Raw genomic sequence first — 25,724 nt, 5'->3', positions numbered from 1 at the left:
ATCACATCTGGGTCACCCAGCTGTCACTCATCATGTTTAAATGCTCATTTCCTGACCTTTAGTCATTTAAAAGCTCTAATTGCATTTCCATCACACTAATAATTACTTCTCTGATTTGATAAAACAACTTCCCTCTCTTTTCATTCCTCCTGCGTGACTGCTGACAAGTTTGGGCGTGACTCGGGTTCAGCCATCGCAGCAGAAAAACAGCAGAACATCCCTTTAAGTCACCCGCAGGCCTGCAGCACGGCGTGCGCACGCCCGCTGCTTGCTGGTGTGTAAGCAACATGGTTGGGGTCACGTTTCCCCTCTGGAAGGCTCGGTGCAACATCCACCATTTTGTTTACACTCTGGATTCCTCAGACCAGTTTTGGGACGACCCCCCATTAAAGTCCTGCAGTGGAGTCCTTTTGGTGTGTGTGTGTGTGGTGTGGCTCTGTCGCCTGGTGTGTGTGTGTGGTGTCTTGGTGAAACTGCGATAGAGCTCAAACAGCCAAGGCATGTGTGTGTGTGTGCGCCAGTGATGAAGACAGACTTGATCATCCGGGGAAGCCAGCGTGGAGACGCGGGATCCTCCTGAAGGATCTCTGAGTCTGAAGCACCTGAAGAACCTCAGTAGACGTCAGAACCGTGTAAAGAAGTGTTAGCAACGTGTTACTCTACGATGTTGCTGCTAACTGTCTGTGACACTAGCTCATCTCTAACCACGTCAGCACTCACGGATGTCCCTACGTTTTGGTTTGTGTCCCTGATGTGAATGTGTTGGGTCCATAGAGTGAATAGCTGTTTGAGTTGTTTGGATGTCTGCTACATATAGTGTAAGCATTGTGACTGCAAATAAACATCATTGATTTTTACACCGCTGCCTCCTGCCTCTAGTCTCAGGGTCTTTGTTGTTTTACTTTATCAGGTTGTTTTTTTCTCTTAGAAAAAACAGCAGCAGCTCAGGAGTAAGAGCAGGTTGTCCAGTGATCAGAAGGTTGCAGGTTCGATCCCAGCTCTGACCAGAGAATGCTGCTGTTGTGTCTTTGGGCAAGACACTCAACCCACCTTGCCTGCTGGTGGTGGTCAGAGGGCCCGGTGGTGCCAGTGCTGAGCAGCCTCACCTCCCGTCAGTGTGCCCCAGGGCAGCTGTGGCTACACCGTAGCTCATCGCCACCAGTATGGGTGAATGACTGTGTTGTCAAGCGCCTTAGGGGCTTGTAGAACCCTAAGGCGCTATACAAATTCAGACCATTTACCAAGGAAGGATGGCAACAAAAACCAAAGTCTTGTAGCTTTCGATGGTTGGGAAATTGAAAGAGCCCAAAGCTATCCTTGATACAGTTATGTTTCTGGTCTGCAGAGGTCTGTCCGATGGGAGGTTGGTCAAGTTTGTAGCTGAAGAACCATGAAAGCACTAGCTAGGGGGTGAAAACTCTTGTGTAGCTTTAACACAAGCCAATCAGTGAGAGCTTCTCTGGAGCATACACGTGTGTGTTGGCAAGGACAGGAGAAATGAATGTTGCTTCACAAACAGGAAGATTAAAGGTAATTTCCATACAGTGCAGTCCTTTTGAAGGAGAAATGCATCACAAGTGGTAATAAGTTCACAGAGGTTTCATCAAAGTCCGAGGCCTCAAAGAAATGACCAAAAACACGTTTTCTGTATATTGGGCAGTACTACTACTGCTACTACACACTGGTAAACGTTCTTCCAGTTTTTATTATGTTTAAGAAATCTGTTAACGGTGGACATCTTTGTTCTGATGACAGAAGGCAGACTTTCACAGGTGAGGGGTGGGAACTGGACCACGCATGAAAATAGATTAGTTTTTGTTGAAAGTTGTTAGAAACTAATCTCCCAGCAGCTGCAGACTCAGCCTTCTGACCCCGACGAGGATGTTTCCTCCTGCTGAAGCCTTCTGGAAGATGAATTAAAATGTTCCTGGTTCTCTGAAGGTTCTGATGACCAGAAGTCTGCTGGTCTTCTTTTATTTGGTTACAAGTTCAACTTAAGCAGCTATTGAGAACAGACATAGCTTAAAACAAACGTTACAACAGCAGGATGAATGTTGATCCTTTTACTGGTGAACATCAGGAGATGCTTCGGGACTTGAAGGTTCCTGGCCCCTCTGGAGGCGAATGGAGGATGGACTGGTTCTTATCAGGAGCTAGCTCTTTGGGTTTTTGAATCTGTGGACGGTATCGTTGTATCCTTCTCTGTTCCGAGCTATTTCAATGGCAAAAAACTGGACTCTGGTGGCTGAAAATGGCAAAGAACAACATTTCAGATGACCTGTTTTACTGATTTATCCTTTATTGTGTGTGTGTGTGTGTGTGAGAGAGAGGGGGGGGGGGGGAGACAGGGAGAGGGGCACACACCAAATATTGTGTTCTCCTCAGAGTAGTCTTTTTCACAGTCCAGGCGCAGCAGCGTGCCGTAGTTGAAGTCCTCCACAAGTCCTTCAAACTGGTTACAGAACAGACGCCACCTCTGCACACACGAGTCATTCAGCCGGTTCAGTCAAACCCAACAGAGACGAGGCATCGCAACGGGGAATTCTGAAGGTCTAAAATATTTTACTATCATAGGAAATCAAGAGGGTTCAGAAACAAATGTCTCCAATTTTTCAAAGGATTCAAACTTATTAACCACAACAGCTAAAAAGTCAGCCTGACAGCAGGAGTCAGATGTAGACAACTTACAGCGTTACTGTCCCCAGATGTATTTTTAGTTGTTTCAGGCCTGAAGGGCAGGAAATAAACTTGTCTTTAAAACATGAATAAAGACTAAATGTTTCTTAAGGTGTGTTTCCACACTTCAGGGGAACTGGGATCTGTGTTTAAGCTACTGGTTCTACTATGAGTTGCATGCTGGAGCAGTGGGCAGTACTGCTGCCTTGCAGCGAGAAGGCTGCAGGTTAAAATGCCAGCCTTGGCCTTTGTGTAGTCATCATCTCCTCCCTATGCATGAGTGGGAACTCTGGGTTCCTCCTACACACTAAAAACTTGCATGTCAGATTAACTGGAGACTGAATTGTCCCCCAGGTGTGAGTGTTTAACTCCCTGTGACGGACCGGTCCACCTCTCGCCGGATGAATGGTGGAGATGGGGTCGATGTGGCCCTTTGAGCTCTAGGTGATGTAAAACAAGAGTGAAATAAACCATCTTCAGCAGATGGACAAAGGGTTCTGATCTCCAGACATTTTCACACCTTCAGGACCGATCAGACATCTCTCATGTGGACCGGCACTCTAACCTCCAGAGGGAGGTTGGACTGAGAAAGCTCCCTGGTGGAGTAGAAGCTTAACCCTCTGGGGGCAGGCGTTGCAGATTTGCAACGTTAAAACCTACCTACCTGGTTACTCCACATACGCAGTACCCCCGAAGGTCTTAGTTGTTCGTCCTTTTATCAAAACTTATTTTGAGCCCGAGAGGGTTAAGAACCTTCCTGAACCCACAAGGATAACAGCCACCAAGGTTGGGACGTTCACCAGAAACCTTTCCTGGTTGATTCCTACTGATGCTGTTAGACAGAACCACACAAACTGACCTTTATACACCTGAAGGGACACTCCTGCAGGACTACAGATGGTTCTAAACCTGGTGAGGTCCTGACTCTTACAGCTGCTCATGAGCAAACATAAAACCAGGCTGACCTCTTTGGCCTGCTCAGACTTCAAGTCGTCTTCTTTCAGCTGCTTTACATCCAGCTCTTTGAAGGTTTCTCTGAAGCTCGAGTAGATGTTGTCGTCCAGCTTTGTCAGCTTCAGGAACTTTGGATCGACTGACGAGATGAGCTAAAAGGGAAAGACTGCCTGAGCATCAACAGGTTTGTACTGAAAGGCTGAAATCACAGATCAGTGATGTGAGAATAAACACGACCGTTACGGTTTATCTGTAAAAATCAAAGTTCTAATCCGAGTGAAAACAGTTCTGACACTGGTGGGTGTGGTTAGGTTTCTACGTGGTGCTTTCATCTGACGGCTGGACCTGAAAGGGTTGTAGTGAGGCAGCAACACGTCTAAACCATCAGGAAGTCTTCAACACCTTTAGATCTGCTCTGACCAGATCAGGAAGGCTTGTTCATCCTAACTCTGAGCTGTCCAACCCAGATGCCTAGAGGTGCATCTGAAGATGATCGCCTTTTCAATACAATAGATCAGCAGCCGATGCTGAACCTCTTTAATCCAGAACCGTACAGTAATATGTCACACGTTGCTGCAAGTACTGCTACCTGAACAAAACCTGACCAGAAGATGTTTATTACGATCTGATGGGGTTGGATCCTGTCTTCAGAACATCAATAATAGAATATTATCTCTTTATTATTCAAGACGTTATTTAAAATAACGTGCTGATAATAAATGCTACTTTACTGCTTTGTGTGTGTGTGTGTGTGTGTGTGTGTGTGTGTGTGTGTGTGTGTGCGTGCATGCGTGCGTGTGTCAGGAACAAACAGGTACGTTACATTGAAGTAAACTTCTGCATGGTTGTAGGCCTTCATCGCCCACATGACTTCAAGCCGTGGCTGAAAAAAATAACAGATTTTAGATTTGACTACAAAACTGTTTAACACACACACACACACAATCAGAATGTCTGGAACAATTCACACTTCCTGTTGAAATAAACTGACCTCTGCACGATGCTTCAAATGTTTTTGGGAATGTGACAGTTACAAGAAAATCCCAGTAGTTTTAAGTATCTGGGAAAAAAATCTTTTATTTCTTCACTGTTATAAAATGATTTCTTAAAATGATGGCTGGTTCACTTTGGGTTTTAGTTTTTTCTTTATTTATATTACTAATGTGCAAGTTGCCCAACAACGCAACCACACTTGCTTCCATTTTATAACAGTCCTAAAAATATACACAAAAGTATTTAAACTTAAACGCATTTTAAGATAAAAAAAAACTGAGAGTAAAGTCATGTTAACAGGTAAAACATCTGCAGGGTTGTTTCTTTTCTTTCTAGAAGCAACAAGGTGATCAGGCTCAGAATGCGTCGCATCTAAAACCGTCCTGATGGAAACAAGTCTTGCTCAGTTTCTCTGACCATCATCACCCCATTCGTCAGCAGATTATCACCAGCCCCTAGCTTAAAATAAACACCACACAAAAGATGATAAAGTCGAGCACTCACGTCGTTTCCATATGCCTCTGCAGGCAGAGACAGAGCATGTGCAGCTGCTGAGGCTCCGTCCGCACTCTGTGAACACACACACACACACACACACACACACACACACACACACACACACACACACACACCATTTTGTATGAGGTCTTGATGGGAAAATTTTTATTAACATTTTACTGCACATTTGATACATTCGCTGTCTACTAATCGGAAATGAAGCCAGAAAGGAAGAAGGATTTTACAGTAAGGTGTCAATTAAAATTACGATGGAGCTGCGGTCGGTCACAAGCCCAGTAACACAGCACCCAAATAAACACGCGTCCAGTTTAAAGCACAGATTAGAGGTTCTGACAGATCTCAGATCTGATGCTCCTTTGATTAAACACATGTCTTCCTCTGCTAGCCGTCATTAGCTCAGGCTGCTAACTCCGCTACTTTCTCGGTGAAACCGCATTTTGTGAGTTCTAATACCGGAAACACATTTGGGACTGGAAATCGAGGCAGGTCACAGATAGAGATCTAAACCACAAAGGATCTAAACACAATAAAAAGAGTTTAAACTCCTACCAGAGCGGCTAGTCCGTCATCCGACGCCATTTTCCTTCCCAAAGATCGTATGTAAGGTTAAGAGGTGCCACAGCACAGACATATGAGGATTTTCCAACTCTAGTTATAGGCGACTTAGAATAGAACCGACATTTCAAAACTATTTGTATTTTGAAACGTCTCAAATATATTTATTTTACGGTGAGTACTAGATTTAAAGAGAAGGCAAAAATATTTTTAGCAAAACAGTAAGTGCTCCTCTTCTTTTTTGTAAATCTCTGTAATAACATTTGACCCCCTGACGTCAGATCTTAAAGATCCAACAACACATTTAAGAGCTAATTTAGTGGGAGAAAACTTTATTTTGTTCTCTTTGAGACGCACATTTAAGAGTTTCTAAATAACTAAAAGCAGTAGAAATAAAACAGAGCTTACCCAGAAGGAGACATTCAAGCTTTAAATGTATAAAAATAAAAAATGCTTAATATGCTCTGCATGCTGTCAATTTTAATAAAACTGATAGCTATTTGCAGTGAACAACTAGTAACACGTTTAATAAAAGAAAAACAAACACAAAAACTCATATGAACGAAAACATGTTTAGTTTGCATTAGCAGGCTATTTATTTTATCACCAGTAGTGGAAAATGGCAGAGAAAAAAATCACTAAGTGCTTTTATATCTTTAAGTAGGCCTACATCTGCTCCATGCAGCTGATTCATTTATGCTGCTGTAAACCTGTTCTGTAATCTTTTATTGACTGTGTAATCTTTGTAACTGTCTTTAGAAACTTGCTGCTGCCATTCTGGTAACGTCTCCCCTGAAAATGAGGTTTTTAATCTAAATGGGATCTTCCTGGTCACATAAAAGTTAAATGAAAATAACAAGTACCTTACAAGTTGCTCAAAAGCATTGAGGGTTAGGGTTACACACCTTTCTTGTGTAATTGATCAATTAATCAAGTGGATGGATGAATAAACACGTTTGCGACTCATTTCGTCCTCTAGTGGCTGCAACATGTCATTGCGCATCATTTGACGTGCATCATCTTTCTTTACTTGCTGTTTTGTTATCGAGACCAAACGAGAGCAAATCAAACCCCAAACGTAACCAGACCAGAGCCCAGTGCACACATCCGCCATGACATAAATAAAAACAAAAATGCCTTCATATGTGGTGTTTATTTACTTTTTACTGAGGAGTGAGGATCTGATCTGGATTCATGTGTTTTGAATGAACTGCCAGATGTTCAGAATAAATCTAGACCGAGTTCTGTTCGGTTCTGTGACACATAAAATATTGTTTGTCTCTCTAGAATAGAAAGTAGCCTCCTCGGCTTTAAACCAGCTGATTACTCTCACCACGGAGAACATGTCGGCGCACAGGACCAGCAGGGTCCAACCAGAGTTTGAACCGAGCCGGGACAACAAATATCAGCGCGCTTAGCGAGCGCGTGATACGGAAGAATGCGCGCAAGGGGTGGGGGTACGTAACGTTACGTAGCGCTGCCTCCCCAGAGCAACAGGAAAGCCGCTCCCTCCTCCTCCTCCTGGGGGGTAAAAGGCAGCCCGCACCTCCTCCCTGTCTTCCTCCTCCCCACCGGAGCATCTCGGTTCATCTGGATGTTTTCGCTCTGATCTCTGGCCGCCGTTTGGAGGTAGGACCCTCTTCATCTTCCTCTTTCCTTTCTGCCGTGTTTTCATCGCGTCGCCTGCAGGCGCACTTGTCTCCTCAGCCTCCTCTTCATCCTCACATGACCCTCAGCAGCGTCTGTTTTCGGTCTCCTTCCGTCCTCCAGAGGGGGGACAGGTCTGCGGATTTCAGGTGAATTCAGGCCCGCAGGCTCGGCTCAGACCCGCATGGTCCTCAGGTCCTGCTGATGCAGCTCCTGGCGGGCGTTCGAATGTTACAACGGGACGAGAAATGTTGTTTAGGTTTGGAAAAGATGAAGAGGAGGCAGACAGAACGGATTTAAGGCAGAAACGAAACCGTTTTATGCCACAAATGAACCCAGAGAAGCTGCAGCTAACAGGGATGTTCAGGGATGGGTGATTTTTAACAGGAAAACACGACACATGGAAGCAGATAAGACATTAGAATATGTTTTATAGGCTGCAGATAGATGTTAATGTTTGTTTTTGCTCCAACTTACCTGATTTAGATGGATCACCACATCTGTACAGATTCATCACTCATTTAGACCAGGTGTGTGATCAGTTCTACACGGTCTAGCTCATCCCACCTAACAGTCAGATTTAGTGAAAATTAAACGTTAGAATAGTTTTCTTTAGCGTCTGAGCTCAAAAACACATTTATTACATGAATAAATCTGGATAAAGTATCAGAAAATAAAAATAATCTTTGCATTTTTTAAATCAGTTGTTCAAAACTTTAACAATAAAATCTGAGTATGTTTTAAATGTGGTTATAAATAAAAACGAGTTTTGTAAGAGAAATCTAAAATGTAGGTTAAAGTTGCATTTTTCATCATTAAAGACTGTTGGGTTATTTTGTTTTGACTGAGGAAATTAAAATCTAATCTAAGGAAATATTTGTTCTCTAAAGGCTCTGAAGGACATCAAATACCTTCAGACTTTGTAAAGACGTCAGTCTGAAACCTCATGCTTTGATTTGATCTCAGTTTACTGTTAAATCAAACTTAAGGCTCTGCAGACTTTAACCTCTGCTCTTTGATTCTTCTGTATGATTTGTATCAGGTCCAGGAGTCTAAAACTTTAGTCTACAGACAAAACATTTTTAAAATAATTAATTAAAATAATTAAAATAAATGCTGAGTGCAAAGCTGCTATCAGTAAAATCGGACCACTTTTGTCTAAATAAATAACCTGAATAATTAATGAGATATTAAAAATGACTCAGCTCATTCTAAGATTTAAACAATATTTCCTACTAAAACATAATGACTGGTGTGTTACTATTTATGATCACATTTATAAATATACACTCTTATTAGTTGAGTCTTCCTCACTCCGCAGCTGTCACGGTGATGTGGGAAACAATCTTCTTTTCTGATTCTGTGTGTGTGTGTGTGTGTGTGTGTGTGTGTGTGTGTGTGTGTGTGTGTGTGTGTGTGTGTGTGTGTGTGTGTGTGTGTGTGTGTGTGTGTGTGTTTGTAGCTGGCCCATTAGTTGCCCATACACACATACACACTGAGCTGAGCTCCATCAATGAGTTTCTGGCAGCTAAAAGCTCTCAGTGATAAGACTATCAGACACTCAGACTGCTGCTGCTCTCAGATCGCTGTCAGAGGAAAACGTACACACACACACACACACACACACACACACACACACACACACACACACACACACACACACACAGTGTTTTTACTACACGGCTGGTTTAGCTGGCCTTCTCTAATTTGTAGATATTTAAAGTGAATTCTGGGACAACGGTTTCAAATTGTGTTAAAGTTGGGCTGGTTAACAGTCAATACTAATCCTTTAAACAAGAGAGCGTGTCAGAGATCTTCAACAGCAACAACCCGAAAAGCACTAATGATGAGACACAAGAACGGCAGCACAAAAACAGCAAACAGGCCACAGGGTGAAACAACTCAGAGATGCTAAATAAATTCAGAACGTAGTTCATACACTAACAGGATCAACAGACATGCAACTAGTACAAAATTAAAAAAATAAAACCATGAACTCCTAAGTAAAAGTACAACAGACAAGCACCATACTCACATTTAAACAATTATCATAACAGCTAGAAGAAATAATAAAAAGACAGTTATATTTTCTCGATTGCAGCCTTTGACAGACTTATATTATCCCATGTTGAGAAATGATGACACATGTTGTATCTCAGACAAGAACACACACACACACACACACACACACACACACACACACACACATGCAGAAAGAAAGCAAAGCAGGCCACAACACTATGACCACCTAAGTACTAAGACAACCACACAACGACTCAGGACAACCAGGAAGCATAAACATGTTCATAGAACCAGAATATGTTTATAACGGGAGCAAAATTTAACACAAAGATGAAGCTGATAATCAGTGAAATAGATTAAATAATGTATTGACACAAAGAAACATCCCAGTGCTACACTGAGACCTAGAAAAGGAGATGGAGAGTAATAATTAAACACAGCTTAGCATTTATGCTAAGCTAACTGTGAGGACATATGTGTCATAGTGTGTTTGAAGGATTGATGACACCTTTCAGAAACAGACTGAACACATGAGGGATGTGTGACTGGCTGCGTTTGTACATTATGGTAGTAAATTGTACTGTGGTATCTGTGGGCAGGAGGCTTTCCACTGAGCTCAGATCAGTTTCAGCTGCAAGGACAAGCTGCAGAGTTCCAGTCTGTCTGACATGAAGTCAGTTCTTTGTCTGAGCTGGTAACAAATGATGTCTGGAAGTAAATGATGCTTACGTCTGAGTTGGGTCGGGTCCACAGAAGGAGTTTAACCACAGCAGTTACAGTTGAGGAGCGCCTGGGCGTTGGCCCAGCTGGGGGAGCTGATAGGGGGGGGGGGGGGGGGGGGGTCCAGATGAAAATGTCCAGTTCACGGGAAGAGGGTCTGTAAGTGACGGACAACCCCAGCCGAAGCTGCACACACACTCTTATGCTGCTCAAATACAAGGTGAGTGTAAGCCCCACCCTTACTCTCCGCCGTCCCCTGAGTAGGCTCTTAAGACAGCCAAGTCTCAGTATGACTCTGTAGTGTCTCCTTCTCCATGTGTCATTATGTCCAGCTTCCACCCAAGGGACAGAATGTGTGTCTGAAGGGTTGAGACTTATCAGCTGTTCTGAAAAGTAACCCAACCTAAGGGGGCAGAGACAGCAGTTATAGAGCATCATAACTGATTCGAAACTGGGTCATTAATGAGTCACAACCAGGTAATTACTCACTTATAACTGGATTTTACCTGGATCATAACTACATCATAACCGAGTAATAACTGAGTCCCAACTGGGCTAAAACTGTGTCATAACTGGGTAATTACTGAGTTATAGCTGGATTTTAACTGGATCATAATTTATTCATTACTGGATGATAGCTGAATCAAAGCTGGGTCATAACTGATACCTAAATTAGTAATTACTGAGTTATAACTGAAGTAACTAGATCATAACTAGGTAGTTGCTGGATATTACCTGGATTAGACCTGGGCCATAACTGGGTAGTAAATGATTCATGACTGGGTCACAACTGAACTTAAACTGGGTGTTACTGGATCATAACTGGATAACTACATTAGTATAGTTAAGGCTGTGTGCATCGTTTTAAAATCCACTCCACATTAAAACTTTCTCACCAACATCTTGTGTTTACAATCTAAATGTGATGGGAAACAGGAGGAAAAGCTTCACTGTAAAGGCTAAAGAAAAGGATCAAATAAACCAGATATCGCTGACTAGAGTAATGACTACAAACTAAACCCAGGTGTGGCGCTAAACAAAAGGAAATCAAAATGGCAGAAAATTACCAAGTAGCCTAAAAGATCCTTCTGAAAGTAAAATTCGGATTAACCAAAACTAGATCATAAATCTTGATTTTAAACTCCAGATCAAATAAGCAGCAGGCGTGTTTGCCTGGGCTGGAACCGCAGGAAGAAGACATGAAATCATTAATTGTAGGCTGTAGTCGGCACTCTTAACATCATCATAAGTGAACAGTCCTGAAGATGTGAACACATGAATCCACTGAGAATACTTGATCACAGAAATGACCAACATGCAGGTGTGAGTTTTAGTCATTCTAGAATCCAGTCCATGACTGAACACAGTCACGATGTTCAGATGGTTTCCTAAACCCGCTCTTTGTGACGCTAAGCTGCAGAACTGACGTGTGATTAGTCTTCCTGTTACTGAGATGTAGACGAGTCGTTCTCTGAACTCCTTCGTGTAAAGATGTGGGCCTGATGACAGATTGTGTGGACCCCGTTACCAACTAACTCGTTTCTGCTGATGTGTCTCTCCAGCAGTTTAAAGTGAACAGGAGGTTTCTCTCCAGCCATGCAGAAGGTAATCAGTCATCTGAAACACAAATCAGCATTTTATTTACTGAAAATCTCACGCTTTTTTTTATAATGCTACTGTACAGCTAAATAATCAAACACAAGATTTAAGAAACATTGTGCTTTTAGTGCTTATCTTTGTTTGTTTGTTTTCTGACTCAAACTACAAAATTACTTCTGGGATGATGTGGATATTTCTGATTGTTCTGGCAGGTGGAAGGACGTGTGACCCCCGTTAACCTGCCGTCCTCCAGGGGCCCGAGCGCCCCGGGGTCTCCGGCTACTGGCATCATGGTAAGGGCTATGAGAAAAGGAAAGAACCAAGTTAGGGAAATTTAACGTGAGCACAACTCATCGCATCATGTTATTATTTAGTTTTAAAAGCTAGGCAAACACTCTCTGAGTTTACTGCTGATGTCTTTCTTCCTTTGCATTGTGTCAACACACACCTGTATGCTCCAGACCCGCTAAATAATTATCTTATGCGTTCCCTCTGACGATGACCAGTAAATCATCATCATTATCTCAGACTTTGCTGGATTGTCCCAAAGATGGATGGAGATGATCTTTGTTTGATTTGAACAAAATCAAATTGTTCAGACATTCTGATCTCTTCAGCAGGGACCAGTTAAAGAATATTTTGAACTCTTCTCACTTCCTGAGTTAGTTTCTGTGACACAGAAGAGGGAGACAACTTTGGGAGGAGTTGGACACCAAGTTGAGACAACATTAAGAAACTTTGTTGCCGAATTGGGTAAGAAAATGATAGCTGCCCTGTGCAAAGTTTGGACGTCCTGCAGACGTGGTCTGGATCGACGGACTCAACATAGACACGATCGACACGCCCATGCGACGTTCACAGTTTGCAGGATGGTTAACCGGAAATCAACCAAGGCAGTGGTAGAGTCGCATTGCTGTTATCCAATCAGATACTAGATGTCCAAATATCAGGAAGTAAGACTCCAAATCCTGCCGTCTGAAGCTACTTCCTCCTCCAGCTGAATTCTCCTTCTGGAAGCAGTCACACCAGAACTTATTTTTGGCTAACAAGGCATTCAGTCCTACTGGAGACCACTGCAAATGTATCAAAATATGAGCAAATTACTTTTTTATATAAAATGGGCCTTCCAGAGGAACTTTAATAAATTGTTTACAATCTTGTATCCAGGGGCGGGTTTAGGACTGAAGAAGATCCAGGGCTTAACACACGCGCGCACACACACGTAACACGCACTAGTCTTTTCATAAAACATTCGGAGCTTGAGCCCAAGTAGCCAGGCCTAACGCCGCCCCTGCTTGTAGCCATCTAGTCCTCCACAGTGGCAGCCCAGTGATAAACTGTTATTGGATATTCCAGCAGTCATGTGACTATCAGATAGCTTTTTAATCTCATATGGTCTTACTGATGTCTCATGTTATTCTCAGTTTGTTCTGCAACCCCTCCCAAAGGGGTTTTCACCCTGTCTCAGAGTCACAAACCTAATCTGAAATTTTGAGAGGGGTTCCAGATGGGTTCGAGACTGTGATTATTTGGTTTGGGTAACTGGTCAAAGATCCTGTCACTTGAGACTCACTGGAGGACAAACCCTTTGAGACAGTTTTGCTGTTGAGATTTTCAGTCTTAAACAGACAACAGGACGGAGATATTGTTTTACCTGCCTCTTATTTGGTCCGTAGCTAAAGTCTGCTCCATCTTCTCCCACAATAAAATCCTGATCAGACATGAATAAAACATGAGAGTAAAACAGTGAGAGGAGACACTTCACTCTGGGTTTAAGAGTGGTGTAAACACTAACGTGTGTGTGTGTGTGTGTGCACACCTTTGTTTGTGTGTGTGTCTGTGTTCAGACTCGTCTCAATGACCAGGTTGTGGGTTACAAAGACCTGGCAGCGCTGCCTAGAGATAAAGCCATCCTGCAGGTGGAGAGGCCCGACCTGATGACCTACCAACCCCACCTCAGCTTCTCTCCTCTTGACCCACCGCGCAGAGAGGTGCACACACACACACACACACACACACACACACACACACACACACACACACACACACACACACACACACACACACACACACACACACACACACACACACACACAGGACATGTAGTCTCCCGTTCACAGTGTGGGGCCGTGTCCTCTCCTCACACACATGCAGCAGGAAGTTCTCATCGGGTGTCCAGAATGAAACGGTTCACTAACAGAAAGCGTCCTGCTGCCTGTTTATGATGATTTCTGCAGTGACAGAGTGAAGTGCACAAGTGACAGCTACTGAATCATTTCCTGATGTTTTCTCTTGATGTTTCTGCAGCGCTCTCTGTCTCCTACGTCCTCTTCTCCCAACATGTCCCCAGAGGTAAGAGCTGCTCACTCCTCAAGACAAAACATGCACCTTGTGACCCGGTTAGACTCACATGATTTGATTTGTTCCTGAAATCATCCTGTCACAGCACATTACTCAGTTTGTTTGTTTGAGCTTCGTGTTTTTTCTGTTACGACTTAGCGAGGATGTTATGATCTGATATCATCTAAAAATCCACCAAAGGCTCACAACCTGTTGACACGTGTGTATGTGTGTGTGTGTGTGTGTGTGTGTGTTTAATTCAGATTTTTTTTATCATCAAGCACCGTCTTAGAAGCATGAGAGGATGAAATGTGTAACTCAGACTACAGACACACTCAAAATCATTCTGTAGTTTAAGGGTCAGAGGTCACGAGCCCCACAGTGCTTTGAGGCTGCTCAACTTTCTGCCTGAAGAGACGAGGGTGTGTGGTTAATGAGCTGGGTGGGGGTCCACCCTGATCCTGGCTCTGGGTTTTGGATATCCCATTAACTTGGCTTGAGCACATGAAAGGAACACTTTATCACTGAGACCAGCATTTCTCTGCTTCCTCATAAAACTTTAATGAAACTTCCAGAAAGTTCTCATCATTACAACTGATTCATCTTTGGAGGCAACCCCAGTTCAACATGGCCGCCCATTAGCAAACACTAAAAAGGCTCTAACCCTGTCAGTGTTACAGGCACTTACTTACATTTAAATGTGTTAGTAGCTCCAGTTCATTCGACACGAACTCAGAGGGATAACAGATGATAAAACTCTGGCATGGCGGGTAGCTGGTAATGCACCTGCCTCTGAGGAACGATAGCACCTTTGCTTTGTAGCGTGGAGCTTTCTAAGCGCTAAAACAGAAACGCTTCTTAATTAAAGACCACCTCACTGTTCCGTCCCTCCGTCTCACCTCCGTGGGCCTCAGATCCTTCAGTTGCTCTGCTCCCCGCCTCTGGAGTTCTCAACCACAAGTCATCCAGAACTCCGACTCCCTTCCCACCTTCAAATCCAAAGTTAAAACTCACCTTTTCTGGACTGCATACTATTTATGGGATAGTTCTGTTGCTTGTTACTTGTTTTGTTTTGTTTTCCTGGGGTTTTTGTGAGTGATTTGTTGCTGCTTTTAACTTTTAACTTGACTTTTATCATTCTTGTACGGTGGCTTTGAGTTCCCTGAAAGGCGCTTTAAATAACATATATTATTGTTATTATTATTATTGAAGTTATTTTTAATCCTGTGCTATTTGAAAATGTTCTCTCAGTATTGAACATTTTGCACAAACTCCTACAAGATGGTAACACTATCATCTTATTATGTTATTAGCAACACTAATTATTATCAACTAACGTGTGTTAAAGGCAGAGCCAGAAATTAGGTTTTTCTAGACTGAATTGATATTTACCACAGAAAAAATAGGCCTCTGTGTAAATGATTGCATCTTAATTTGTTTCAGACTCTGAGCAATTTTGTTCTTTTCTTGTTGCTTGACCTTAATTTTGGATTTAAAACAAACACCGGCGTTGTTTTACGGTGTTTCACTCAGCTGCTGATTCACTGCCTTGTCCCACGCTTCTCTGGAGACAAGTTGACCTCCACAGTTTGCAAAAACTGCGGTTTCACTTGTCTTCTTTGTATGGATGAATTTCCCAGCTTGAATTGCTGCCTTGTTCTCCTCTGAGTGTTGAAAATATGACATTTAAAGCTGCTGCTTCCTCTGAGGACAGGGAGGATCTCTGTTCACCTTTCATGTTTTCATTCAAGCAGCTGAGGAGAAGCTGTGATGATCAAAAATAAAACATGAAAAAATGCAGCTGTGTTATATCAATACAATTCACACACAATGTTTATGTTTAAAAACGAATTATCACCTCAGTTCGCTCAATATACAGCTTAGACTTCCACAGATTAAAATTTTTTTGCTGTAAAAGTTTTTTATCAGATTTTTTTCATAAAGGCTAGCAGGACTAAATTAGCATTGGCCAAATTCTGTTTCCTTTCCAGGTGAAAGGTCGCAGGGCAGAGAGTGACAGTGGTTCACCTGGAGGATCTACACTTCAGCTGCAGGCTGGACGGAAAATCAGCACGAGCTTGCAGCACTTCCACCGGCCAGGTAGCGCGCGCGCACACACACACACGCACGCACACACACACACACACACACACACACACACACACACACACACACACACACACACACACACACACACACACACACACACACACACACACACATACAGACTGCTAATACCATCCTCTTGCTCTGATGTTCTCCGTTGGAGAACCAAACCACTAGCAAGCACATGCGCACACACACACACACACACACACACACACACACACACACACACACACACACACACACACACACACACACACACACACACACCCTACTTGGATGGAGAAAAGGTGGCACTTCCTAGTTCCTGATATCAGGCTTTAGAGCAGTCATTTGAAGTGGAGCTATCTCCACTTCCTTCACCAGAGGACAGAGAGGAAGGGTAGGAGGGTTATTTGGAGGAGGCGAGCAACCCTGAGCTGTATCATTTTGAACCATTGGTTTGTGAGCCTGAGACTTGGCTCTGCAGCTGACAACATACGGTACCAGCAACGTCTCAGGGTACCTCTTAGCCAGTAGCAATGGCTGATTCAAACTCAGTGTAGTGTAGAGTTTTCATCTGCAGAGGGTGCCACACTGGTGGTGTTAGGCAGAATATTTATATTTTTTAAAAAGATACACAAATTCCAAAATAATGCCTACATGTGTCTACAGCACTCATTAAAACAGTTAATCAGTGAAAGAAGTTGATTTGGGGTGACTTGCTCTTTAAGAAACCCTGAGTTTCTGCCTAACACCCATTGTATTACTTCTACCAGTTAGACTTCTAGGAAACATCATCAGCTCTTGTATTTTTCAGATAATGGCACCAACATCTACAGGAAACCTCCGATCTACAAACAGGGTGAGCTGTGGTTCCTGTTGTCTGTCAGCTGCTTGTTTGTTTGTTGCCGCTTACGTTGCTCAGCTTATTTTTGCTCTCACTGCTCAGATGTTCAGAAACAAGCAGAGGGAAGTGGAGTCATTCAGTCCGCCAAGTTCCCCGCCGCTCAGCCTCCAGACCCCAACCAGCCCTCCAAGATAGAGACGGAGTACTGGCCCTGCCCCCCCTCACTGGCTGCCATGGGTAACACAGTAAACACATTAACCACACCGAGCTCTAAGCTGGTCAACAGCTAAACATCAAAGGAACTTTTTTCAGAAATTGAATGGAGGAAGAAGAAGGTGCAGGAGGAAGATGAGTTTGAAGATCTGACTGAAGAAGCCAAAACACTGCAGGAGCAGGAGCTGGAGAAGGTTTGTGTTTCAACACCCCCATCACCCTTCTCCTGACTGGTTCAGACCTCATCCTGGTCCTCCACACAAGAAACCAAAGTTGTTAAAGTGAATTTAGAATTTATTCAGGTTTTTCTTTAAACTATCATGTTTCACAGCAAGACCTCATACATGTAAAAACTGCTTCTTACCACAGTCAAATGAGCATTTGTGTTATTCTGCAAACAAACTCCAGATCAAGTCCAACCTGGGTCGTCTGATCCTGAAGGAAGAGAAAGAGAAAGGCGTTCAGTTCAGGCGGAAGACACAGTCACTACCCGACAGAACCCACATGCACAGCAGTAAGTCCTCAGTTATCACCTCAGCATTAGCATTAGCATTAGCATTAGCTCCTCTCCATACATTTCTGTTTCTGTGGTTTTCAGCAGGTTCATCAGCAAATGCATCAAAGTCTCCTTCACGCTCCGGCCTGGCCAGAGTAAGTGTGTGTGTGTGTGTGTGTGTGTGTGTGTGTGTGTGTGTGTGTGTGTGTGTGACTCCCTTCACTTGCTTTGTATTTACCCCCTCAGTGATTTTAGCCTTGGACTTCACCAGAGAAGATCTAAACACACACACACACACACACACACACACACACACACACACACACACACACACACACACACACACACACACACACACACACACACACACACACACACACACACACACACACACACACACACACACACACACACACACACACACACACACACACACAACATGTTTCTTCAGGAAATCGGAATCGGGTGGGAAAAAATAATCTGATTTAACCATACAAAACAACAAATATTACTTTTTAAATTCATCCCGAGAAAGAGATTGTCGAACAGAATAGCAATGGCTTAGTTTTAAATTGAACAAATTCCTGAACACCAGTATTCTTTGTTTCACAGAGAACTCTGTAAGTCCAACAATTTTAGGTAGCCTGGGAATTCACTCACCATAACATGTAGCTGTTAGCTAATACAGAGCATACTTGTTGCCTCACAGGAGAGAACATTTCTGTAATTTGGATGTATTTTTAAACGGACAGCAAAGGATGTAATGGCAGTTTCACCTCTGGGCCAGCACGGACCACGCAAACTTCTGAGAAACGGAGAAGTCTCTGAGCACGTGGGCGGGGCAAAATATGCACGGAAATGTCCATGGTGTCTTATGGAGCTAGGATTGAGACAATATATCTTGTAACAAGTTTTGTAACTTGTAACATGTTTTGTAACTATAACTAAGTTTTTAGCATGTAATTCACATTTTGTAACATGTAACTTTTGTTACATAACATGAAACTTTCATTTTATAACTTACAGAAAAATCTTTGTACAACTTTCAAGTTACAACTAAAACACGCATCTCAGTCTACAGTTGCAAAACTTAAATCTACACGTTACAAAACAATTTGTCCCAATTCTAGCTTCCTTTCCTAAAGAACCAAGAACAGATAAATTAAACTAAGAACTGACATTTTGAACTAGAGCAGAAGGTTGTATCCAAGACACATGATTGTCTGATAAGACAAAGCCTGTCATTGGTTCTTTGGAAAAAGGAAGCTAGAATCAGGACAAAATGTCTTGTACATGTAACTTTTGTTTCTGTAGATTGAAGACTGAATTCTGTGTTTTGAGAGTCGTGATTTGAATCTTGTACAAAAAAAATTATTTCTGCAATTTACATATCGAAAGTTAAATGTTACTGTCATGATCCTGCCATGCCCTGACCTCCATGCATGATCATTCATCTCATCAGCCTTCATTCATCACACCTGGTCCCCTCATCAAGGTCATGCCACACACTTGCCTCTCCTGCTATATAAGATCTGGCCTACTCTCCAATCATTGCCAAATTATTGAACGCTCTTGTCTGTAGATCTTCCAGCCTTTCTTCATGCATGACCCATGGATCATCGACCTTGTTTCCCTCCTCCACCTCGCTCCACGTCTGACCCTCGGCTGGAACCCTACCTGCATTCACTACCCACGCCTGTCCTCTACCAGGTCTCTCGCCTGCTCCATGAACCACTTACAGATCTTCCTGGTTCTGACTCACACCTGTTCACCGACCCTGTCTCCAGCCTCGCCCTCCATGGGTAATGCCACGTCTTAGCGTTTTGCTAATAAAGACTTTTAAAGTGCCTTACTGTGCTTCTGGGTCCCTACGGGTCTTCAAGTCCAGTCATTACAGAATAATCTGGCCATAAATGAATCCGATGCCGACACAGGACTGGCAAAGAAGGAGTTGAGCCAACGTACAGTACAATCCGATTGTCATGGATCCAGCGGGTGAGTTTCTCAAGCTCCTTGAGTTCATGGAGTTGGAGAGGGTACAGGAGTCACCATTCTGGGGAATGCACTGCTTCACAGAGGTTCCACCCCTCCGTCGAAACCTGCTACCGCAATCCTGCACAGCGGGTTCCTAACAACACAACGGCGGCAGCCCTGGAGACCCTCTGCTTATTTGCTGCCTTCCTAGATCCGAGGTTTATCAGCCCCACCCCCACAGTCACAGGCTTCACCAGTCACGCCGCTCCAGCCTCAAGCCTCTTGCCATGCCACGTCAGTGGCGGTCCCAGAAGTCTTCTGGAGCTGCTAAAAATGTTGATCCTTCTCCCGTGCTAGTGTCAGGGGGTCCCCCAGACGACATCTCATGTTATGCTCCTAAGCCGGCCCCAAATGAGGAGGCAGTTAGGATGGTGGTACAGATGGTTATGACTCTCTACGGGGCATCTTTGCCGTACCATCATGCCCCACCAATGACTGCGGGCAGCTGAGTTGTTAAATACCCTTTTTCCACCCATCCGGAGTTGACAACAGTTCCAGCCCTTAGTAACCATTACTCTTATGTCCGGAGGGTTTATGGGTCTGCACTTAAGGATGTCGCCGCAGAGGGCCTGACCTGCTGTGAGGGACAAACATCTTCCCCAGAACCCGCCAGCACCACGCCAGGTCCAGCGGTGGTCCCACTGAAACTCCTCTCCTCACATCTACTACGGCTTTAAGTCCACAATCAAACATGTTGATCAGCAATCTCTCTCTCTCTCTCTCTCTCTCTCTCTCTCTCTCTCTCTCTCTCTCTCTCTCTCTCTCTCTCTCTCTCTCTCTCTCTCTCTCTCTCTCTCTCTCTCTCTCTCTCTCTCTCTCTCTCTCTCTCTCTCTCTCTCTCTCTCTCTCTCTCTCTCTCTCTCATTCTCATCAGTAAAATAAGTTGATTTAGGGGTGACTTGCTCTTTAAGAAACCCAGACTTCCTACCTAAATGCGTGTTTTATTATTTTTACCAGTTAGAGGGTGAAAGATAGAGTACTGGCCTATTGGCATTAAAACAATTATATGATTATTGAAAACATTTTATTAGGTACATCTACTGTACAGAAATATTTGTGACAGGAAATGACATCATACCATCAACACATTTAAAAAGTGTTACTCAAATAATGCAAGGAGGTCAGCTAAAGGTAAAAATGGTTTTCAGTTGTATTTTTAGAGTTTTCCCCACACTAATGTACCAAAATAGTCTGTTTGGACGCTTTTCCTCAAAAACCATCGCTAGATCACCAAACACCGATCATATCGGCTATAGCAGCGCCACGCAAAGAAAAACTATTAAACAACCAGATGTGACGCCCTGTGACTTTGGTTCAGTTGCAGGAGCAATCTAGGCCCGCTAGTCTGAAGTTGCAAATGCAGTATCCTGGCCACAGAGGGCGGTGGGGGTCTGGGTGACATTTCTTTATCTTGTAAAAGGTCATTTTAGCACATACTGGCTCAAGAAAATGATTTAAGAATATGTGAAAGTTGCACTGTATACCTTTAGTTCATCATGAAAAAACAACAAAAATCTTTAGTCAAGAGAATTAACACTGTTTGGGACACATCCTTCAAATGATTAAGTAAACTGGAAGCAGTTCCTTTGGCTTGCACACATGAAGTCTAGTAGATAACTGTCAAAACAACAGATGCTCAGATAGTTTTATCTTGATAAGCCTGAGTATTGATCCATTGTAAAAGATGTTTTAGATCAATCTTTTTAGTGGTGCTGGGTCTTTTCCTGAATGCTAACTCAGACAGGAAATCATTAGAGGAGAAAAGCTTTTTCAGTTCATCAGTCACATGAAATAAAAAATTAAAACGTGAGATTTGAATGTCTGATCTGTGTGTTCCAGATGCAGTCAGCAGAGTTCTCCACAGATGGAGATAAAGGACGGCCGGGTAGGAGTCTTTGTGTTTGTTCACAAGTAAAGCAGACGAGGGGGAAAGGGGCTTAGCAGCAGCAAACTCATTCTCTACCCCTGATCTGTTTAGAGGATTACCCTCCTTGGTGTTATTTTAGGGGCCAAAACTTTTATTGTATTTTGTTTAAAGACAAGTTAATTATTTAGTTAGGTTTAGTGTGACCTGTTCTTCATTCATCTGAACTTTTGTGTCTTCTTTATGTCCCTGCCTTCAGCTGCTCAGGTAAGCACACTGTGTGTGTGTGTGTGTGTGTGTGTGTGTGTGTGTGTGTGTGTGTGTGTGTGTGTGTGTGTGTGTGTGTGTGTGTGTGTGTGTGTGTGTGTGTAGCAGTAGTAGTAGTAGTAAGTAGTAGTAATACAGAGTGTGTCTGAAATGTGTTTGTGTAGAATGGAGAGACCCGGAGAGAACGCATGGACAGAGGGAACTCTCTACCAAGCATCCTGGAACAGAAGGTGAGATCTGCTGAACCCGGATCAGCTTCTAAAACATCTGACCTCTCTGTCGGGTATAAGAGAAGACAGGTTTGCACAAGTTGACAAGTTCTTGAGGTTTAAAAATTTAAATGAAAACAAAACTTTTGAGAAGCACCCAAGTATTGTTTTTCACAAAGTTTGTTGCTTCTTCTTCCTGAGCCACTTGGTTCTGATGTTAGCGTTATAGCACGGTGCTCCATCACGATGGGAATCAGTGGTCCTCTCCAAAGTGTTTCTGAGTGGTTGTGGAGAGTTCCTCTGGAGGATGTTTAGGTGAGAATCCAGATGCCTCAGAACTTCAGGAACAGAGAAACGACTTCCCCCACTTCTTAGCAGTCCAGTCCCCAAAGATTATCAGTCTGGCCGTCTTGACACCAGCTCATCCTCCAGAAGTCTTCTCCTCACGTGCTGCAGAAGCTCTCACACCTGTCTGCTGTTGTTGCCGAGCCGCTCTGGAGGAGGCTCATGGAGAATCTCACTCATCTCCCTTTCTAGAAATGAAAAATGGACGCCCAATTATGTTTTTGAAGACGTTTCACTTCTCATGAGAATTTTTTCACCTCTCAAAGCTGCTTGAACTTAATAGTCTTCCCTGGGTAGCTATGAATGTTTCTTCCTGTCCTCATTAGGTTGCTTTCTTCTTTACAAGACACAGCCCAGGTTTGACCTGACGGTTGGCTTGTCGTGACTTCTTCATAAGTGCCGTTTGTGGGGTTTTGCATGGCTTATGTTTTTTAGACATTCTGGAGTTAATGCAAATTGCCCTGATGACATCACAGGCAGTAAACTTGTAACAATCAATCGCTGACTTCATCTGTAGAGACCATCACGTTCGCTGCACATGTTCGGGTTAATGACTCGTGTCCTGTTGCTTCCTGTTCAGATTCATCCATATGAAGCACTAATTGTGACTCACAAAGGGCGCTGTAGGCTGCCTCCAGGAGTCGACCGCACCCGGCTGGAAGTGAGTATCGTTTCTCCAGGTGCTGCGGACTGAGTGACGCTGCTGCTATAATTCTGATGTTTGCTGGGAGCATCAGGAATGTTGGGAGCTATAAAACCTCCACTTGGGTGCAGCTGCTGACTGTCACTGAACTAACCCAGTATAAACCGTGGTTTAGAGTAATGGTCCAGAACTGGTGGTAATGGTTCTACGTGCAGAACTGGGACCAGTTTAATCCCACTGATTTTGTCTCTGCTTGTCCCATCAGAGACACCTGTCCCCAGAGGACTTCCAGGAGGTGTTTGGGATGCCTATTGCTGAGTTTGACCGCTTGTCGTTATGGAGACGAAATGAACTGAAGAAGAAAGCCTCGCTTTTCTAACAGGAAGTGACCTCATTCACATCGATTACTTGATGAAGCTCCGCCTCTGAAAGGAGAAGAGAAGGAACAGGCCATAGCTTTAGATATCCAGTCAGCAAACACTTACAGCGAGTCATCCTATCGTACTAACCAATCGAGCGCCGGCATGAGCCGGGCCCTCGTGGGTCAGAATGTTGTTGAAGATGACCGGTTCTGGTCAAGTCCAGTTAACCTTCATCAATGCACTGGCATAGTACAAGTGCTGCACTTATAACTACCACTGCTTGCAAATCATCCTTATTATATATCTGCTCACCACCACCACCACCACCACCATCATCATCATCATCATCATCATCATCCATGTGACACTTAGTCTCACAGAGTTTGACATCTTGGAGATGTTTCTGCTGGTTGATCCAAAATCTTCTAGGGGAAACTCAGGTTTTCTGCTATCATAAAGCTTTCTGGTTACTATAGCAACAGGATCACAGTTGACCTCTGTGACTTGGCTTATCAGCATAAAAATAATTCTCACTCCAAACGAGCTGACTGTGGAGTCCTTCATAGATTTTAACTTCTAGATTCCTGAGACAAAGTCAATTTTTTTAAGTCCAAACTATAAATAAGGGTCAGTTTAGCCTCGTCTCAGGTCCAGAGCATCTAGAGAGGAACCGTAATGTCCTACCGTAGCCGTTCCTTCATGTTTGTCAGATAAAACATCTCAAGGCCTGACTTGTTCCAGCTAAGAACTTGTCTGAAGACACTTCACCGCTGGTTTGAGTGAATGGTCAACCTTTCAACCGGCCAGCTGCTTGGTAAAGGTTTCCATAACAACTCTAATTTATTTATATGTTTATTTATTACATTTCTTCCTGGTGGCTTGTGAATGTGGGGATATGATGATTACTTGTAGTTAGGCTTGTGTTCCAGCAGAGGGAGCCTATTAACCAGACCTCACCAACAGCTCCATGGTACCAGACAGAACTCTCTTCATCATCCAAACTTCAGGGTGTTTCTGCTTCTCCACCAGAACAGCTGATTAGGATTTCTATTTATTATGTGTAGCTTTCATTTATTGTTGCTATGTGGAAAGTTGTTTTTTTAAAGATCACTGTTTGTCCATACTGTTCATCACTTCTCCCTAGCTAACACTTTAAAAGAGCAGTTTGTATACTTTGTGGGTGTCACTGTGGAGAATACGCCCTCTGTCCCTCCGTCTGTCTGTCTGTCGTCCACCCCCAGTGGTTTCTGTCGTATAACTTAATAAACCTGATAAACATTTACCTCCTTGTTTGTTTATTTGGTGTTTCTGAACTTCCACATTGGCTGATTACAGAACATGCATGTGTGGCAACATGGAGAAACGAGGGCCCGGGTGGGATTTGATCCCCATACTCCCGGGTGAGAGTCACGCGCGCTAATCAGTGAGCCAAAGGGACATCCCCTTGGCCAAGTAGCCAGGGCGCATGATCAATCGGGACACTGTGACAGGACGCTCACACTGCCACACACGTTAGACGGTCCCCAGGACAATCAAAGTGGAGCTGCTGCAGCTGGACTTTTTTAGGATTCAGCTGCACTTTGACCACACAGAGTTTGGTTGACCTGCACAGAGAATAAGACAGGAACGAAGGAAGAGCAATCGCAAAGTGATAAAAAAAAAGATGCAATGTGTGGGGTGGCCAGCAATGTTCAAAGAGTAGCCATGGCCCCCTTGGGCAGCACCACTGGAATTAACTACCGGTAATTGATGGAAACTCTGAATTTGCCCTCTAGCAGGAAACCATTGAGAATGTCTGACCTTTCACCTTGAACAGCCTTATCATGCTCAAAAACTCTTCAATGAGTCTGAAACAAAACAATCCAGTAAAGAAAAGTGGGACAAAATTCCTCGTTATTAAGTTTAAATTCCCATTAGTCATCCCACTCTGGTGAAATTCATCTCTGCATTTGACCCATCCCCGTGGGGAGCGGTGAGCTACAGCAGTGGCTGTGCTCGGGAACTTTTTGGTGGTTTAGGGGCAAGAACGTTTTCTAACAGCCAGGCTGTTCTGGATGTGGAATGAGTTTATTTTCTCAGGTTATCTTTGTGTGATAATTAAAGCGGATCCGTAATATTTTAATTTACAAAAGCCAAAAAAAAAAAAAAAAGAATAAAAAATCTCGTTTTTTGCAGCCAGTGATGTTAAGCTCTCGTGACATTTTCAGTCATTTGGTTTTAACGTCTCTTTGATCTTATGTGCCTCCATCTTTCCCTCATGATGATGTGTATCCCTAAACATGGATTCCTCTCCCGGACAGATTTCCGTGGAATGTGCGGGGGTCAGGAGGG

At 43.5% G+C, this 25,724-nt stretch overlaps 2 protein-coding genes across 8 annotated transcripts; one reads left to right on the top strand and one right to left on the bottom strand.

Annotated features, from left to right (window-relative positions):
- Window positions 1-1,685: 1,685 nt before the first annotated feature.
- On the bottom strand, window positions 1,686-5,952 carry pbdc1 (polysaccharide biosynthesis domain containing 1). Of its 2 annotated transcripts, XM_015966873.3 has the most exons (6): window positions 5,692-5,952; window positions 5,128-5,193; window positions 4,454-4,513; window positions 3,642-3,782; window positions 2,365-2,476; window positions 1,686-2,245 (listed from the first exon to the last, which is right to left on the bottom strand). In XM_015966873.3, the coding sequence occupies exons 1-6, from the start codon at window positions 5,719-5,721 to the stop codon at window positions 2,154-2,156; spliced, it is 501 nt and encodes a 166-aa protein (XP_015822359.1). In that variant the 5' UTR covers window positions 5,722-5,952; the 3' UTR covers window positions 1,686-2,153. The 2 variants fall into 2 exon arrangements, with proteins under 2 accessions (XP_015822359.1, XP_070408254.1); XM_070552153.1 differs by lacking the exon at window positions 4,454-4,513.
- Window positions 5,953-7,186: 1,234 nt separating this feature from the next.
- dmtn (dematin actin binding protein) lies at window positions 7,187-24,128 on the top strand. 6 transcript variants are annotated; one of them, XM_070552152.1, is made up of 16 exons: window positions 7,187-7,326; window positions 11,649-11,691; window positions 11,898-11,978; window positions 13,533-13,676; window positions 13,993-14,037; window positions 16,017-16,125; window positions 16,931-16,975; window positions 17,063-17,197; window positions 17,273-17,367; window positions 17,582-17,687; window positions 17,772-17,824; window positions 21,543-21,588; window positions 21,827-21,834; window positions 21,999-22,064; window positions 22,969-23,049; window positions 23,297-24,128. In XM_070552152.1, the coding sequence occupies exons 2-16, from the start codon at window positions 11,683-11,685 to the stop codon at window positions 23,408-23,410; spliced, it is 1,137 nt and encodes a 378-aa protein (XP_070408253.1). In that variant the 5' UTR covers window positions 7,187-7,326; window positions 11,649-11,682; the 3' UTR covers window positions 23,411-24,128. The 6 variants fall into 6 exon arrangements, with proteins under 6 accessions (XP_070408253.1, XP_070408252.1, XP_054603137.1 ...); XM_070552151.1 differs by lacking the exons at window positions 21,827-21,834; window positions 21,999-22,064; window positions 22,969-23,049; window positions 23,297-24,128 and having other exon boundaries at window positions 17,775-17,824; window positions 21,543-21,752; XM_054747162.2 differs by lacking the exons at window positions 21,543-21,588; window positions 21,827-21,834; window positions 21,999-22,064; window positions 22,969-23,049; window positions 23,297-24,128 and adding an exon at window positions 19,252-19,572 and having other exon boundaries at window positions 17,775-17,824.
- The last annotated feature ends 1,596 nt before the right edge of the window (window positions 24,129-25,724 follow it).

Source organism: Nothobranchius furzeri, chromosome 6 (assembly GCF_043380555.1).
Source record: "Nothobranchius furzeri strain GRZ-AD chromosome 6, NfurGRZ-RIMD1, whole genome shotgun sequence".
NCBI classification, from domain to species: Eukaryota; Metazoa; Chordata; class Actinopteri; order Cyprinodontiformes; family Nothobranchiidae; genus Nothobranchius; species Nothobranchius furzeri.
Note: the sequence above shows the minus strand (reverse complement) of the source record. Positions and strands in the feature narration are given on the sequence as shown.

What these genes read in the sequence shown, in the direction of transcription:
- dmtn (XM_070552152.1), top strand. An exon ending in CAGAACCCACATGCACAGCA is followed by an intron (nt 17,688 to 17,771) that starts GTAAGTCCTCAG and finishes TGTGGTTTTCAG; the next exon opens with CAGGTTCATCAGCAAATGCA. An exon ending in CAAGCATCCTGGAACAGAAG is followed by an intron (nt 22,065 to 22,968) that starts GTGAGATCTGCT and finishes CTTCCTGTTCAG; the next exon opens with ATTCATCCATATGAAGCACT.
- pbdc1 (XM_015966873.3), bottom strand. Translation starts at nt 5,721, where the DNA reads ATGGCGTCGGATGACGGACTAGCCGCTCTG. An exon ending in ATGACGGACTAGCCGCTCTG is followed by an intron (nt 5,194 to 5,691) that starts GTAGGAGTTTAA and finishes GTGTGTTCACAG; the next exon opens with AGTGCGGACGGAGCCTCAGC. An exon ending in ATGCAGAAGTTTACTTCAAT is followed by an intron (nt 3,783 to 4,453) that starts GTAACGTACCTG and finishes TTTCCCTTTTAG; the next exon opens with CTCATCTCGTCAGTCGATCC.